This window comes from Salvelinus fontinalis, chromosome 29 (assembly GCF_029448725.1).
Source record: "Salvelinus fontinalis isolate EN_2023a chromosome 29, ASM2944872v1, whole genome shotgun sequence".
NCBI classification, from domain to species: Eukaryota; Metazoa; Chordata; class Actinopteri; order Salmoniformes; family Salmonidae; genus Salvelinus; species Salvelinus fontinalis.
This window is the reverse complement of record NC_074693.1, coordinates 45,270,296-45,284,591: the sequence shown is the minus strand read 5'-3', so window position 1 is coordinate 45,284,591 and position 14,296 is coordinate 45,270,296. Positions and strand designations below refer to the sequence as shown.

The 14,296-nt window shown below is 42.8% G+C and overlaps 1 protein-coding gene across 3 annotated transcripts in view; it reads left to right on the top strand.

Annotated features, from left to right (window-relative positions):
• LOC129828033 (mediator of RNA polymerase II transcription subunit 12) overlaps positions 1–14,296 on the top strand; it is a 71,647-nt gene that overhangs the window by 13,770 nt on the left and 43,581 nt on the right. For all 3 annotated transcript variants that reach the window (XM_055889447.1, XM_055889446.1, XM_055889445.1), the window contains exons 15-22: positions 45–179; positions 3,734–3,878; positions 4,794–4,912; positions 5,184–5,327; positions 5,482–5,645; positions 6,079–6,210; positions 6,610–6,837; positions 7,012–7,156. In XM_055889447.1, coding sequence (XP_055745422.1) covers positions 45–179; positions 3,734–3,878; positions 4,794–4,912; positions 5,184–5,327; positions 5,482–5,645; positions 6,079–6,210; positions 6,610–6,837; positions 7,012–7,156 — 1,212 coding nt within the window. The remainder of the gene's footprint in view (positions 1–44; positions 180–3,733; positions 3,879–4,793; positions 4,913–5,183; positions 5,328–5,481; positions 5,646–6,078; positions 6,211–6,609; positions 6,838–7,011; positions 7,157–14,296) is intronic.

Here is a 14,296-nt window from a genome sequence, read left to right as displayed (position 1 = left end):
TTTCCATGCTGTGTACAGCCCTATTAATTTTAGCTGTTTTGTAGATGTTTTCTCCCCCCATGCACTGTGAGTCAAAGGGCAGCCCCTCCCCCGAGAAGACTGCCCAGGATCCTGCCTTTCCATTGGTGTATGAGCAGCCCCGCCACATCCAGTATGCCACCCACTTCCCCATCCCCCAGGTAAGCAGTCCGGAGAGAGGCTTTTGCTAGCTCAGCTCTAACACACAGATGGATTTTAATTCTGGGTTATCAGTGCAACTCTAGACAACTTTGCCCTCTGGGCAAAAGCCTAGGCTCTGGGAGCGAAGTTCACTCATCACCCAGTAAAGCTTTGTGAACTACTTCTGCTACATTGGTAACAACCATTTACAGGTTTCTGGTAATGCTTTTCACACAACCTCCACTACATAGCCTATGCACAAATGTACTCACTATTTGACACAGTTATCCTTTTGAGCTAAAGACTAGGCATTCGCTAAGGGTGCTAACACAAGTCTGCAGATCTCAGATAACTCATAACGAGCTGCCGCTTTCAAGGAGAAGGACACTAATCCGGACAGTTATAAGAAGTTACGCACAGGACAAGGATTGAATCCTACTACAGCGGCTCTAAAGCTCGTCTGATGTGGCTGGGCTTGCAAACTATTACGGACTACAAAGGGAAACCCAGCCGCGAGCTGCCCAGTGATGCGAGCTTACCAGACAAGCTAAATGCCTTTTATGCTCGCTTCAGGGCAAGCAACACTGAAGCATGCATGAGAGCACCAGCTTTTCCAGACGACTGTGATCACGCTCTACGTAGCTGATGTGAGTAATCGCAGTCCTGATGTCTAGAAGTTATTTTCGGTCATAAGAGACGCTAGCGGCAACATTATGTACAAAATACAGTTGAAGTCGGAAGTTTACATACACTTAAATTGGAGTCATTAAAACTGGTTTTCAACCACTCCACAAATGTCTTGTTAACAAACTATAGTTTTGGCAAGTCGGTTAGGATATCTACTTTGTGCATGACACAAGTGATTTTTCCAACAATTGTTTACAGACAGATTATTTCACTTATAATTCACTATATCACAATTCCAGTGTCAGAAGTTTACATACACTAAGTTGACTGTGCCTTTAAACAGCTTGGAAACTTCCATAAAATGATGTCATGGCTTTAGAAGCTTCTGATAGGCTGATTGACATAATTTGAGTCAATTGGAGGTGTACCTGTGGATGTATTTCAAGGCCTACCTTCAAACTCAGTGCCTCTTTGCTTAACATCATGGGAAAATCAAAAGAAATCAGCCAAGACCTCAGAAAAAATGTAGACCTCCACAAGTCTGGTACATCCTTGGGAGCAATTTCCAAATGCCTGAAGGTACCACGTTCATCTGTAAAAACAATAGTACGCAAGGGACCATGCAGCCGTCATACCGCTAAGGAAGGAGACGCATTCTGTCTCCTAGAGATGAACGTACTTTGGTGCGAAATGTGCAAATCAATCCCAGAACAACAGCAATGGACCTTGTGAAGATGCTGGAGGAAAAAGTTACAAAATTGTCTATATCCACAGTAAAACGAGTCCTATATCGACATAACCTGAAAGGCCGCTCAGCAAGGAAGAAGCCACTGCTCCAAAACCGCCATAAAAAAGCCAGACTACGGTTTGCAACTGCACATGAGGGCAAAGATCGTACTTTTTGTAGAAATGTCTTCTTGTCTGATGAAGGAACATTTTAATTGTTTGGCCATAATGACCATCGTTATGTTTGGAGGAAAAAGGGGGGATGCTTGCAAGGCGAAGAACACCATTTCAACCGTGAAGCATGGGGGTGGCAGCGTCATGTTGTAGGGGTGCTTTGCTGCAGGAGGGACTGGTGCACTTCACAAAATAGATGGCTTCATGAGGAAGGAAAATTATGTATACCGCCCCAACAAATCCACAAATGACGTAATCTCAATCGTGTTCCACACTGCCCTTTTCCACCTGGACAAAAGGAACACCTGTGAGAATGCTGTTCATTGACTACAGCTCAGCGTTCAACACCATAGTGCCGTCAAAGCTCATCACTAAGCTAAGGACCCTGGGACTAAACACCTCCCTCTGCAACTGGATCCTGGACTTCCAGGTGGTAAGAGTAGGCAACAACACATCTGCTATGCTGATCCTCAACACGGTGGCTGTCAGGAGTGCGTGCTTAGTCCCCTCTTGTACTCCCTGTTCACTCAAGATTCCGTGGCCAAACACGATTCCAACACCATCATTAAGTTGGCTGACAACGATGAGACAGCCTATAAGGAGGTGGTCAGACGCTGTCAGGACAACAACCTCTCCCTCTCCCTAGGTTGAGCGTTTCAAGTTCCTTTTGTGTCCACGTCACAAAAAAACGATCATGGTCCAAACACACCAGGAGATAGTTGTGAAGAGGGCACGACAACGCCTTTTCCCCCTTAAGGAGACTGAAAAGATTTGGCATGGGTCCCCAGATCCTCAAAGTTATACAGCTGCACCATCGAGTGCATCACTGCCTGGTATGGCAACTGCTTGCCCTCTTGACCATAAGGCGCTACAGAGGGTAGAGCGTATAGCCCAGTACATCATTGGGGCCAAGCTTCCTGACATCCAGGACCTATATACTAGGCATTGTCAGAGGAAGGACCAAAAATTGTCAGACTCTAGTCAACCAAGTCGGACTGTTCTCTTTTTACACTGCTTCTACTCAATGTTTATTATCCATGCATAGTCACTTTACCCCTACCTAAATGTACAAATTACCTTGACTAACCTGTACCCCCGCACATTGACTCGGTACCGGTACCCCCTGCATATAGCGTTGTTATTGTTACTTTTTTATAAAATGTTTTACTTTTTAATTTAGGTATTTTTTTTCCGATAATCTAATCCTTGAACTACATTGTTGATTAATGGCATATAAGTAAGCATTGTATTCGGCACGTGAAAAATAACGTTTTGATTTGAACAAGCGGGTGCATCTGTGAACAACCTGTGAACTACCTCCACTATGCATGTGTTGACTCACTCCTTGACACAGTTAGCATTCTGAGCTAAAGTCTAGGCCAGGGATGGGCAACTGCAGATAAAAAATATTTTTTATTGGCGAGTTAGTCTAGCGACCAGCTACCTTTTTAACTTGTAGTAATCTGACCTGGGGGCCCCAATTGGATTTTGTTAGTCACTCATTCAGATATCATATTAAAAACGGCAAACATTTCTCTCAACCTAATGACAATGTGTAGAATTGCAGGAAATTCGCTGTAAAACTGAAGAAAAAATGATCCGTCCCATGACAATGTGCTAAATCTTCTTCGCCCCATGGCATAATGAATTGCAGCAAACTTGCTTTAAAAGTGCAACATTTTCTCCACGCCCCATGTTAAAATGTGTAGAATTTCAGAAAATGTACAGCTCGGGGGGGGGGGGGGGTTGTTAAAATGTTTTGCTCTCAAGGTGGCGGGGGGTTCCTCAACAAAATTTTGTTTTGGTTCCCCAGAAGGCTAGGGCTAGCTCTGGGTGGGTATGGTTGTGGGTACTCAGACCCACGAGCCAGTATGGCCATTCATGATGAGTTCAGATTTTTTTGTGGCCCCAACCCCCTACAAAGTTGCCCATCCCTGGTCTAGGCATTAGCGATAAGGGCCAACATAAGTCTTTAGATCTCAGGCTACATAAACTACTTCCACTACTTAACGCGTAGTGCATACATTGACTGACTTGTTGTTCCCAGGAGGAGAGTGCCAGTCACGAGTGCAACCAGCGCCTGGTGGTGCTCTATGGCGTGGGAAGGCAGCGAGACGAAGCAAGGCACGCCATCAAGAAAATCACCAAAGACATCTTGAAGGTGCTCAACCGCAAAAGCACAGCAGAGACCGGTAAGACCCTTGCTGGTGGTTTACATGCTTTACGATTGATGATGGTAACTGCTTGTATTATCTTATCTATGGGGTTTCGGTTTTCCCTAGTGAAAAATGGCATGTTTGATATATTTCTCTCTGCAGTTGCTTTTAGTATGTTTCACGTAGAGGGATAAGAAACACTACGGTCGTTCTGGAAACTCGAGACTCTGACGTGACTGCGCGCCAGTCGTGATGTTCAACCATAGATTTATGGAGCTCTCAGCAGATGTGCTCCCCTGTATATCACACTACATATAATGTTTGTGCAGATTGCAGCGAGACGTTATCTTGTTAACATAGTTTTTTATGGATGCTGACTCGGCTCTCGGGCTACCTCACAAATGGTGCACTATTCCTGCATAGTGCACTGTGTAGGGAATAGGGTGCCATTTGGGATGCAGGCAATCTTGTCCCCTCAATAACGTTTCCCAAGTTGAAAACTGTCCTCATGTCTTTTCTCCGACACGTTTTCCTGCTCTGTTCTTCATCATAGAACACAGGCTTTGGACTTTTTTGCCGATTGACCCCAGAGCTCGCAACCTTCATTAAATTTTAATTTAATCTTTCCGATTTCTATGCTAATAGCTGTCAGTTGCTGCCACCCATATTATTTCTCTCAGCTTGTGACCTTAACAAGGGTTATTTGAAAAGTGATAATTACGCAGGCTGAAGTGCTTTTTGCTTATTTCATTCAAGTAATTTCTTCTCTTTTCCTTTTAATATTTTAATAAACTTCTCTTTTCCTTTTAATATTTGAATTGTGCTATTTGAGCACAATCTATTTTATAATGTGCATAGGGGGCCATGTGGGACATAAACATGTGATCAGATGAGCGCTAACCGTTGAGAATGGCCCTGTATATAATAGTCGATTTTTCTTTTCTCTCTCAGGAGGAGATGAAGGACAGAAGAGGAAGAGGAGTAGACCTGAGGCCTTCCCCACAGCAGAGGACATCTTCTCCAAATTTCAGCCTCTCTCCCACTTTGACCAGCACCAGGTCACCTCTCAGGTGAGCGATGCCCCTCCCATAGCAGTCCAGTCTCACCTTTTTTTAATGGTGCTCCAAAACTTGCTAGTGGAATCCTCTGAAGTTATTCAGTAAAAATAGATACTGATGTCCAAGGAAGTCGCAATTAAATGATTCCTATAAAACCACATCTTTCACTGCAAACTGATATTTTCAATTACCTTTTATTTTAATACTGGAGTATGCAATGTTGTGGATATTCACAGTTATGTATTTACAGTAGGCCTGTTGCCCTTCTCTTCTCTATGACTAGGTGTCCAGGAATGTTCTGGAACAGATCACCAGCTTTGCCTTAGGGATGTCCTATCACCTGCCCCTGGTCCAGCACATCCAGTTCATATTTGACCTCATGGAGTACTCCCTCAACATTAGTGGCCTCATCGACTTTGCCATTCAGGTACAGCTTTATCCCTGTCGTAGCATTTAATTACACTTCTCGTAGTGATAGTTATATTTTCAAATTTTTTTCCCCTGAATGGTTTTAATATTTGTAAAACTAACCTTCTCTTGCTTCCCCTCTCCTGTGTGTGTGTGTGTACCTGTGTATCTAGCTGCTGAATGAGCTGAGCCTGGTGGAGGCAGAGCTGCTGCTCAAGTCGTCCAGCCTGGTGGGCAGCTACACCACGGGCTTGTGTCTGTGCATCGTGGCCGTGCTGCGGCGGTACCACTCCTGTCTCATCCTCAACCCCGAGCAGACGGCGCAGGTCTTTGACGGGTAAGTCACACAAGCTTAACTATTCACCTTTATAGCCTGGGTGCTAATGCTATCCAACCCTTAGTCATTCACATCACTGGCCTGGGGCGCTATCCAACCCCTAGAGCTGAATGCCTATTATATAGCCTGTTCGCCAGTCTGAATCGACTTTAGCCATTGTATGGGCAAGGCAGTGACATAGCGTTATTGAATGCAGAAACAGTCAGGTACCTAGGCTATTCATTGACAATAAACCCGTGTCTGTTTTATTCAGACCTAGGTCATCAAAAAGTATCGCTAAATCAAATACTTTGGAGTCAAATGCGCCCCTCAAATACTTTGGAGTTTGTACTTTTGGGACTATTGCAATGGTCACCTTCCATATCTCATTTAGTACAGGAAGCGTTCTGTCCTTTGTTTTGCATTAACGTGATGAATTATTTTCATTAACCAGGTTGCGCATCGTGGTGAAGTCAGGGGTGAACCCTGCAGACTGCTCCTCAGCTGAGCGCTGCATCCTGGCCTACCTGTATGACCTCTATACCTCCTGCAGTCACCTCAAGAGCAAGTTTGGAGAGATCTTCAGGTTAAACATCAACATGGACCATCAACTGTTCAATGCAGTTGTATTGTATTCTACCATTTCCATGACATTGTTTTAGTGGGCCAAATCAAGTAAACATTGTGTTGAAACCAAAATGTTTGGCTCCACATGGTAGCCGTCAAATGATTCTAAAAACAATCCGTGTCCTTCCTCTCCCTCAGAGCCATGTATTTAGAGAGTTTGGGCAACTTGTAGAATTTTGAATATTTGTTCAAATTTGAGACATTCAGTTACATTGCATTGTTTAATATCCCCCATGTAATGTTAATTGGGAGCTAACATTGCTACCATAGAATGTTATAGTGCCATGTAAATGAATCATAATGCAGAAACATCAATGTCCCAGCTCTCTAAATATATGTCTCTCCCTCCCTGGTCCAGTGAGTTCTGCTCCAAGGTAAAGAACTCCATCTACTGTAACATCGACCCGTCAGACTCCAATATGCTGTGGGACCCTGTGTTCATGATGGAGGCCATCGCCAACCCGTCGGCCCACAACTTCAACCACAGCATGGTGGGTAAGATCCTCAACGACAGCCCCGCCAATCGCTACAGTTTTGTCTGCAATGTCCTCATGGATGTGTGCGTGGATCACCGGGACCCCGAGAGGCAAGCACTGTTTTTCTATAAAACCGTTATCAATAATCGATTGTGGATATGTCCAGATGCATTAAACAATACAGGAGTCTTGACTGTCAACTAACCAGTTATACGTATCTTATATGAATTATATAGTAAGGTGTTATGAGTTTAATACCCATCTCTGTGTGTCTATTTATACAGAGTGAATGACATTGGGATCCTGTGTGCGGAGCTGACTGCGTACTGTCGCTCTCTGAGTGCTGAGTGGCTGGGCGTCCTCAAGGCCCTCTGCTGCTCCTCCAACAACGGCAACTGTGGCTTCAATGACCTGCTGTGCAACGTGGACGTGAGTGTGTTCACACGCACTCGGCACACCTACACGCACACACTGCTCAATAGCCTTGCAGCTCTGTCTCTACACCAATTAATATGCATTTAGATTCAGAGAGTTTAATAGTCACGTGTACAGGGTTGCAGATGTAGTTACAAGGTACAGTGAAATTCTTCAGCTCCGATGCAGGATAATAAAAATATATATAATATATACATATTCACTGTGGTAATGATAATGTCCATTGGGGGTGGGGGCAGGGTAAATGCCAGTTGAGGGGAGTTGGAAATGTCCATAGGGGGAGCAGCAGGGGGAGAGGGTTGGTTGGAAGACTGGGGGAGTAGGTGGGGGGGGGACATGGGAGCAGATAGCTGACTAGTGGTGGCTATTCAGCAGCCTGATGATCTGGGGGTAGAAGCGATTGGCCAGACTTACAGATTTTGCCATGATGTTCCTATACTGCAACGGTCTGAGTGATGGAAATGGGAAGAACAGACCATGGCTAGGGTGGCTGGGTGCCCTGATGATCTTCTTGGCCTTCCTGCGACACCTGGTGTTGTAGGTGTCCTGGAGGGCAGGCAGTGTGCATCCAATAATGTGTTCGGTTGAGCGTACCACCCTCTAAAGTGCCTTGCGATCCGAGGCGGTGGAGTTGCCATACCAGTTTATGATTCAGCCTGACAGTATGCTCTCGATGGTGTTCTTGTTGAACACTGTGAAGGACCTTGGAGACGGGCTGAATTTCTTCAGCATTGAGATGTGTATGCCGAGGATCTTGCCAGTTTTACCGTCTCCACGGCGGCCCAGTTGATGAGGATGGGGGCGTGCCCAGTCTGGTTCCTCTTGAAGTCCACAATCAGCTCATTTGTTTTTCTGACGTTGCGGGAGAGGTTGTTTACCTGGTACCGCGGCGTCAGTGTTTACTTCCTCCCAGTAGGCCGTCTTATTGTTGTTGGTAATTAGGCCTAATACTGTTGAGGCCATGCAGTCAGGTATACAGGGAGTACAGGAGGGGATTGAGGATGCCCCCTTGTGGAGAATCGTTTGTCGGAGGTAATGTTGCTTACCTTCACCACCTGGGGGTGGCCCGTCAGGAAGTCCGGGACCCATTTGCATTAGGAGGAGTTCAATCCCAGGGCCGTGAGCTTTGTGGTGAGCTTAGGGGGCACTATGGTATTGAAGGCCGAGCTGTAGTCAATGAACAGCATCCTCACATATGCATTCCTTTTGTCAAGGTGGGTGAGGGCAGTGTGCAGTGCAATGGCGATTGGGTCTTCCGTGGATCTGTCAGTTCAGTAGGGGAATTGGAGAGGGTCAACTGTGTCGGGGGTGGAGGTGATATGGTCTTTGACTAGCCTCTCAAAGCACTTCATGATGATGGAAGTGAGTGTTGGGTCGGTAGTCTTTCAGGTCCTTTCCTTTTCTTGGGCATGGGGATGATATTGGACATTTGAAGCAGTTGGGGATAGCGGCCTGAGCTAGAGAGTTTTAAAAATGTCCGAACACACAACAGCCAGCTGGTATGCACATGCTCTGAGGACACGGCTAGGGATGCCGTTTGGGACGACGGCCTTACGATGGTTAACACGTTTGAATGAATTAAGTTAGTCTTTGAGAGACCATAAGTGGGTAATTCTATAAATAATGGGGCCAATGTGTGACATTGTGATCAACATTTTAAAAATGGTTTGAAACAAAAATAAAAAGGATTTTCATGCAGTTCCCCGTTCACTTTGAGGAACAAATATGCAAATTGGCCCATAACTCTGCCTATACAACAACATGGTCTACCCTATGACTATACAGTTCATTCCAAAAGTATTCAGACCCCTTGACCTTTTCCAAATGTTATGTTACGGCCCTATTCTAAAAATGGATTAAATTGTTTGTGGTTTCCCTCATTCATCTACACACAATACCCCATAATGACATAGCAAAAAAAGTAATTTTGAAATGTTAACTAATTTATTAAAAATGTAAAAAAAGATCACATTTACATAAGAATTCAGATCCTTTACACAGTACTTTTTTTTGAAGGGCCTTTGACAGCAATTACAGCCATGAGCCTTCTTGGGTATGACGCTACAAGCTTGGCACACCTGTATTTAGGGAGTTTCTCCCATTCTTCTCTGCATATCCTCTCATGCTCTGTCAGGTTGGATGGGAGCATTGCTGCACAGAAATTTTCAGGACTCGCCAGAGATGTTCGATTGGGTTCAAGTCCAGACTCTGGCTGGGCCACTCAATGACCTTCAGAGACTTGTCCCGAAGCCACTCCTGCGTTGTCTTGGCTGTGTGCTTAGGGTCGTTGTACTGTTGAAAGGTGAATCTTCGCCCCAGTCAGGTCCTGAGAACTTTGGAGAAGGTTTTCATCAAGGGTCTCCTGTACTTTGCTCTGTTCATCTTTCCCTCGATCCTGACTAGTCTCCCAGTCCCTGCCGCTGAAAAACATCCCCACAGCATTATGCAGCCACCACCATGCTTCACCGTAGGGATAGTGCCACATTTCCTCCAGATGTGACTCTTGGCATTCAGGGCAAAGGGTTAAATCTTGGTTTCATCACACCAGAGAATCTTGTTTCTCATGGTCTGAGTCTACCATAAAGGCCTGATTTGGTGGAGTGCTGCAGAGATGGTTGTCCATCTGGAAGGTTCTCCTATCTCCACAGAGGAACTCTGGAGCTCTGTCAGAGTGACCATCGGCCCTTCTCACACAATTGCTCAGTTTGGCTGAATGGCCAGCTCTAGGAAGAGTCTTTGCGGTTCCAAACTTCTTCCATTTAAGAATGATGGGAGGCCACTGAATTCTGTAGAAATGTTTTGGTACCCTTCCCCAGATCTGTGCTTTAACACAATCCTGTCTCGGAGCTTTACGGACAACTCCTTCGACCGCATGGCTTGGTTTTTGAATTGGTATGCACTGTCAACTGTGTGACCTTATATAGACAGGTGTGTGCCTTTCCAAATCATGTCCAATCAGTTGAATGTCCACAGGTGGACTTCAATTAAGTTGTAGAAACATCTAAAGGATGAACAATAGTAACAGGATGCACCTGAGCTCAATTTTGATATACATACATACATACATACATACACACACACACACACACACACACACACACACACACACACACACACACACACACACACACACACACACACACACACAGAGTGGGGAGAACAAGTATTTGATACACTGCCGATTTTGCAGGTTTTCCTACTTACAAAGCATGTAGAGGTCTGTCATTTTTTATCATAGGTACACTTCAACTGTGAGAGACGGAATCTAAAACAAAAGTCCAGAAAATCACATTGTATGATTTTTAAGTAATTAATTTGCATTTTATTGCATGACATAAGTATTTGATCACCTACCAACCATCCGCCACCTCATCAGGAGCATGCCCAGGTGTTGTAGGGAGGTCATACAGGCACGTGGTGGCCACACACACTACTGAGCCTCATTTGACTTGTTTTAAGGACATTACATCAAAGTTGGATCAGCCTGTAGTGTGGTTTTCCACTTTTAATTTTCAGTGTGACTCCAAATCCAGACCTCCATGGGTTGATAAATTTGATTTCCATTGATAATTTTTGTGTGATTTTGTTGTCAGCACATTCAACTATGTAATATTTCATTCATTCAGATCTAGGATGTGTTATTTTAGTGTTCCCTTAATTTTTTTGAGCAGTGTATAAATGTGCAAACATTTCTAAACCTGTTTTTGCTGTGTCATTATGGGGTATTGTGTATTGATTGAGAAACATTTTTAATGTCATCCATTTTAGAATGATGCTTTAATGTAACAAAATGTGGAAACGGTCAAGGGGTCTGAATACTTTCCAAATGCACTGTACATTCTTTTTAAGCAGGGTTCATACAGTCATTGGCAAGTCAAATGCAAGGACTTTCTTGTAATTGTGTAATTTATATAGTTGTCCATATAGGGCCCAAAAAAGTTTCTTAAAGTGCAGTCGCAAAAACCATCCAGCGCTATGATGAAACTGGCTCTCATGAGTACTGTCTCAGGAATGGACGACCCATACTTACCTCTGCTGCAGAGATTGCAGCCCATATAAATGCTTCAGAGTTAACCTCTCTAGGGTACGTGAGACATTAGCGTCCCACCTCTTCAACAGCCAGTGAAAGTGTAGGGCGCCAAATTCAAAACAACAGAAATCCCATAATTAAAATTCATTAACATACATCTTTTTTACACCATTTTAAAGATACACTTGTAAATCTAGCCACAGTGTCCGATTTCAAAAAAGCTTTACGAAAGCAAACCGAACGATTATGTTAGGTGAGTTTCTATTCACAGAATAACACAGCCATTTTTCCAGCCAAAGAGAGGATTTACAAAAAGAAGAAATATAGATCAAATTAACCTTTCTAGGACACACGTTGCTAGCGGAACCACCCCCACAACATTTCCGCTAAAAAGGCAGCGCGGGAAATGCAAAAATAATTTTTTTAAATATGTAACTTTCACACATTCAGAAGTCCAATACAGCAAATGAAAGATAAACATCTTGTTAATCTACCCATTGTGTCCGATTAAAAAAAAAAAAAAAAAAAAAAAAAAAAACTTTTTTTTATAATAATAAAATTAAAAAAATGTACAGCGAAAACACAACATAAATTTGTTAGATCACAAGTCCAAAAAACACACAGCCATTTTTCCCAGCAATAGAGATAAAATTAATCACTAACCTTTGATGGTCTTCATCAGATGACACTCATAGTACATCATGTTACACAATACATGTATGTTTTGTTCGATAATGTGCATTTGTATATCCAAAAATCTTAGTTTACATTGGCGCCATGTTCAGAAATGCCTCCAAAATATCCAGAGAAATTGCAGAGCCACATCTAATAACAGAAATACTCATCATACACTTTGATGAAAGATACATGTTTTACATATAATTAAAGATAAACTTGTTCTTAAAGCAACCACTGTGTCAGATCTCTAAAAATAAATTACAGAAAAAGCACACCATGCAATAATCTGAGACGGCGCTCAAATACACAACATTTCTCCGCCATGTTGGAGTCAACAGAAATATGAAATTACATCATAAATATTCCCTTACCTTTGATCTTCATCAGAATGCACTCCCAGGAATCCTAGTTCCACAATAAATTGTTGTTTTGTTCGATAATGTCAATTATTTATGTCCAAGTCGGACGAAAACTTCAAAAAGTTATATCACAGGTCGAATAAACTTGTCAAACTAAGTAGATAATCAATCTTCAGGATGTTGTTTTCATGTATATCCAATAACGTTCCAACCGGAGCATTCCTTCGTGTCTGTAGAAGTAATGGAACGCAAAGCGATATCATGTGGAATGCGCGTGACCAGGAACTGGCAATCTGCCAGACCACTGACTCGTTCCCCTCTCATCCGGCCCCACAACACAGTATAAGCTTCATTCAACGTTCTACAGACTGTTGACATCTAGTGGAAAGCATAGGAAGTGCAAACAGATCCATATCTTACTGGAATTTGAACAGGCGATGAGTTGAATATCAACCAGCCTCAGAATTTCCACTTCCTGTTTGGAAGTTTGCCTGCCATATGAGTTATGTTATACTCAGACATAATTCTAACAGTTTTATAAACTTCAGAGGTCGACCGATTTTATGATTTTTCAACGCCGATACCGATTATTGGAGGACAAAAAAAGCCGATACCGATTAATCGACCGACAAAAGTGTATATATATCATACACACACACATTTTTGTACTAATGACAATTGCAACAATACTGAATGAACAATGAACACTTATTTTAACTTAATATAATACATAAATAAAATCCATTTAGTCTCAAATAACATGAGAACATATGTTAAAACGAACCACCAGCTTTCATGGGTCTTCAATATTCCCAGTTAAGAAGTTTTGGGTTGTAGTGCAGAAAGCAGAGCTTGTCTGTATGGTCCCCTGTCAGTCTGCTCCTCCGCGAAACACAGACCTTATTTGAAGTAGATCAAGACATTCTCTATGGAAGACATGAACGGTAAAATAACGAAGGAACCCCTTTCAAGTTCAGCCGCAAGTTATTACAGGAATTATAATGCGTCGACTATTTCTCTCTAAACCATATACCTTTGACTTATCCGGAAACTATTACCTCGAAAACAAAACGTTTATTCCGTTCCGTATTTTATCTAACGAGTGGCATCCATGAGTTTAAATATTCCTGTTACATTGCACAACCTTCAATGTTATGTCATAATTACGTAAAATTCTGGCAAATTAGTTCGCAAAGAGCCAGGCGGCACAAACTGTTGCATATACCCTGACTCTGCGTGCAATGAACGCAAGAGAAATGATACAATTTCACCTGGTTAATATTGCCTGCTAATAATATATTAGCATCTGGTACAGAGTAGGAGGCAGTTCAATTTGGGCACGCTATTCATCCAAAATGAAAATGCTGCCCCCTATCCCTAAAAAGTTAATCACTAACCTTTGATGATCTTCATCCGATGACACTCATAGGACTTCATGTGACACAATACATGTATGTTTTGTACGGTAAAGTTCATATTTATTTCCAAAAATCTGAGTTTACATTGGCGCCTTATGTTCAGAAGTCACAAAACATCCTTTGATTTTGCAGAGAGCCACATCAATTTACAGGAATACTCATAATAAACATTGTTAAAAGATACAACAGTTATGCATGGTATTTTAGATGCACTTCTCCTTAATGCAGCCGCTGTGCCAGATTTCAAAAAAACTTTACGGAAAAAGCAAACCATGCAATAATCTGAGCACGGCGCTCAGAGCCCAATCAAGACACAAATATAGCCGCCATATTATGCAGTCAACAGAAGTCAGAAGTAACAATATAAACATTCACTTACCTTTGATCTTCATCAGAATGCACTCCCAGGAATCCCAGTTCCACAATAAATGTTAGTTTTGTTCGATAATGTCCATCATTTATGTCCAAATTCCTCCTTGTTGTTCTAGAGTTCAGTACACTTTCCAAACTCACGACGCGCGGGCAGGTCCAGTGGAAAGTACGGACGAAAAGTTAAAGTTATATTACAGTCCGTAAAAACATGACAAACGGAGTATTGAATCAATCTTTAGGATGTTTTTAACATAATTCTTCAATAATGTTCCAACCG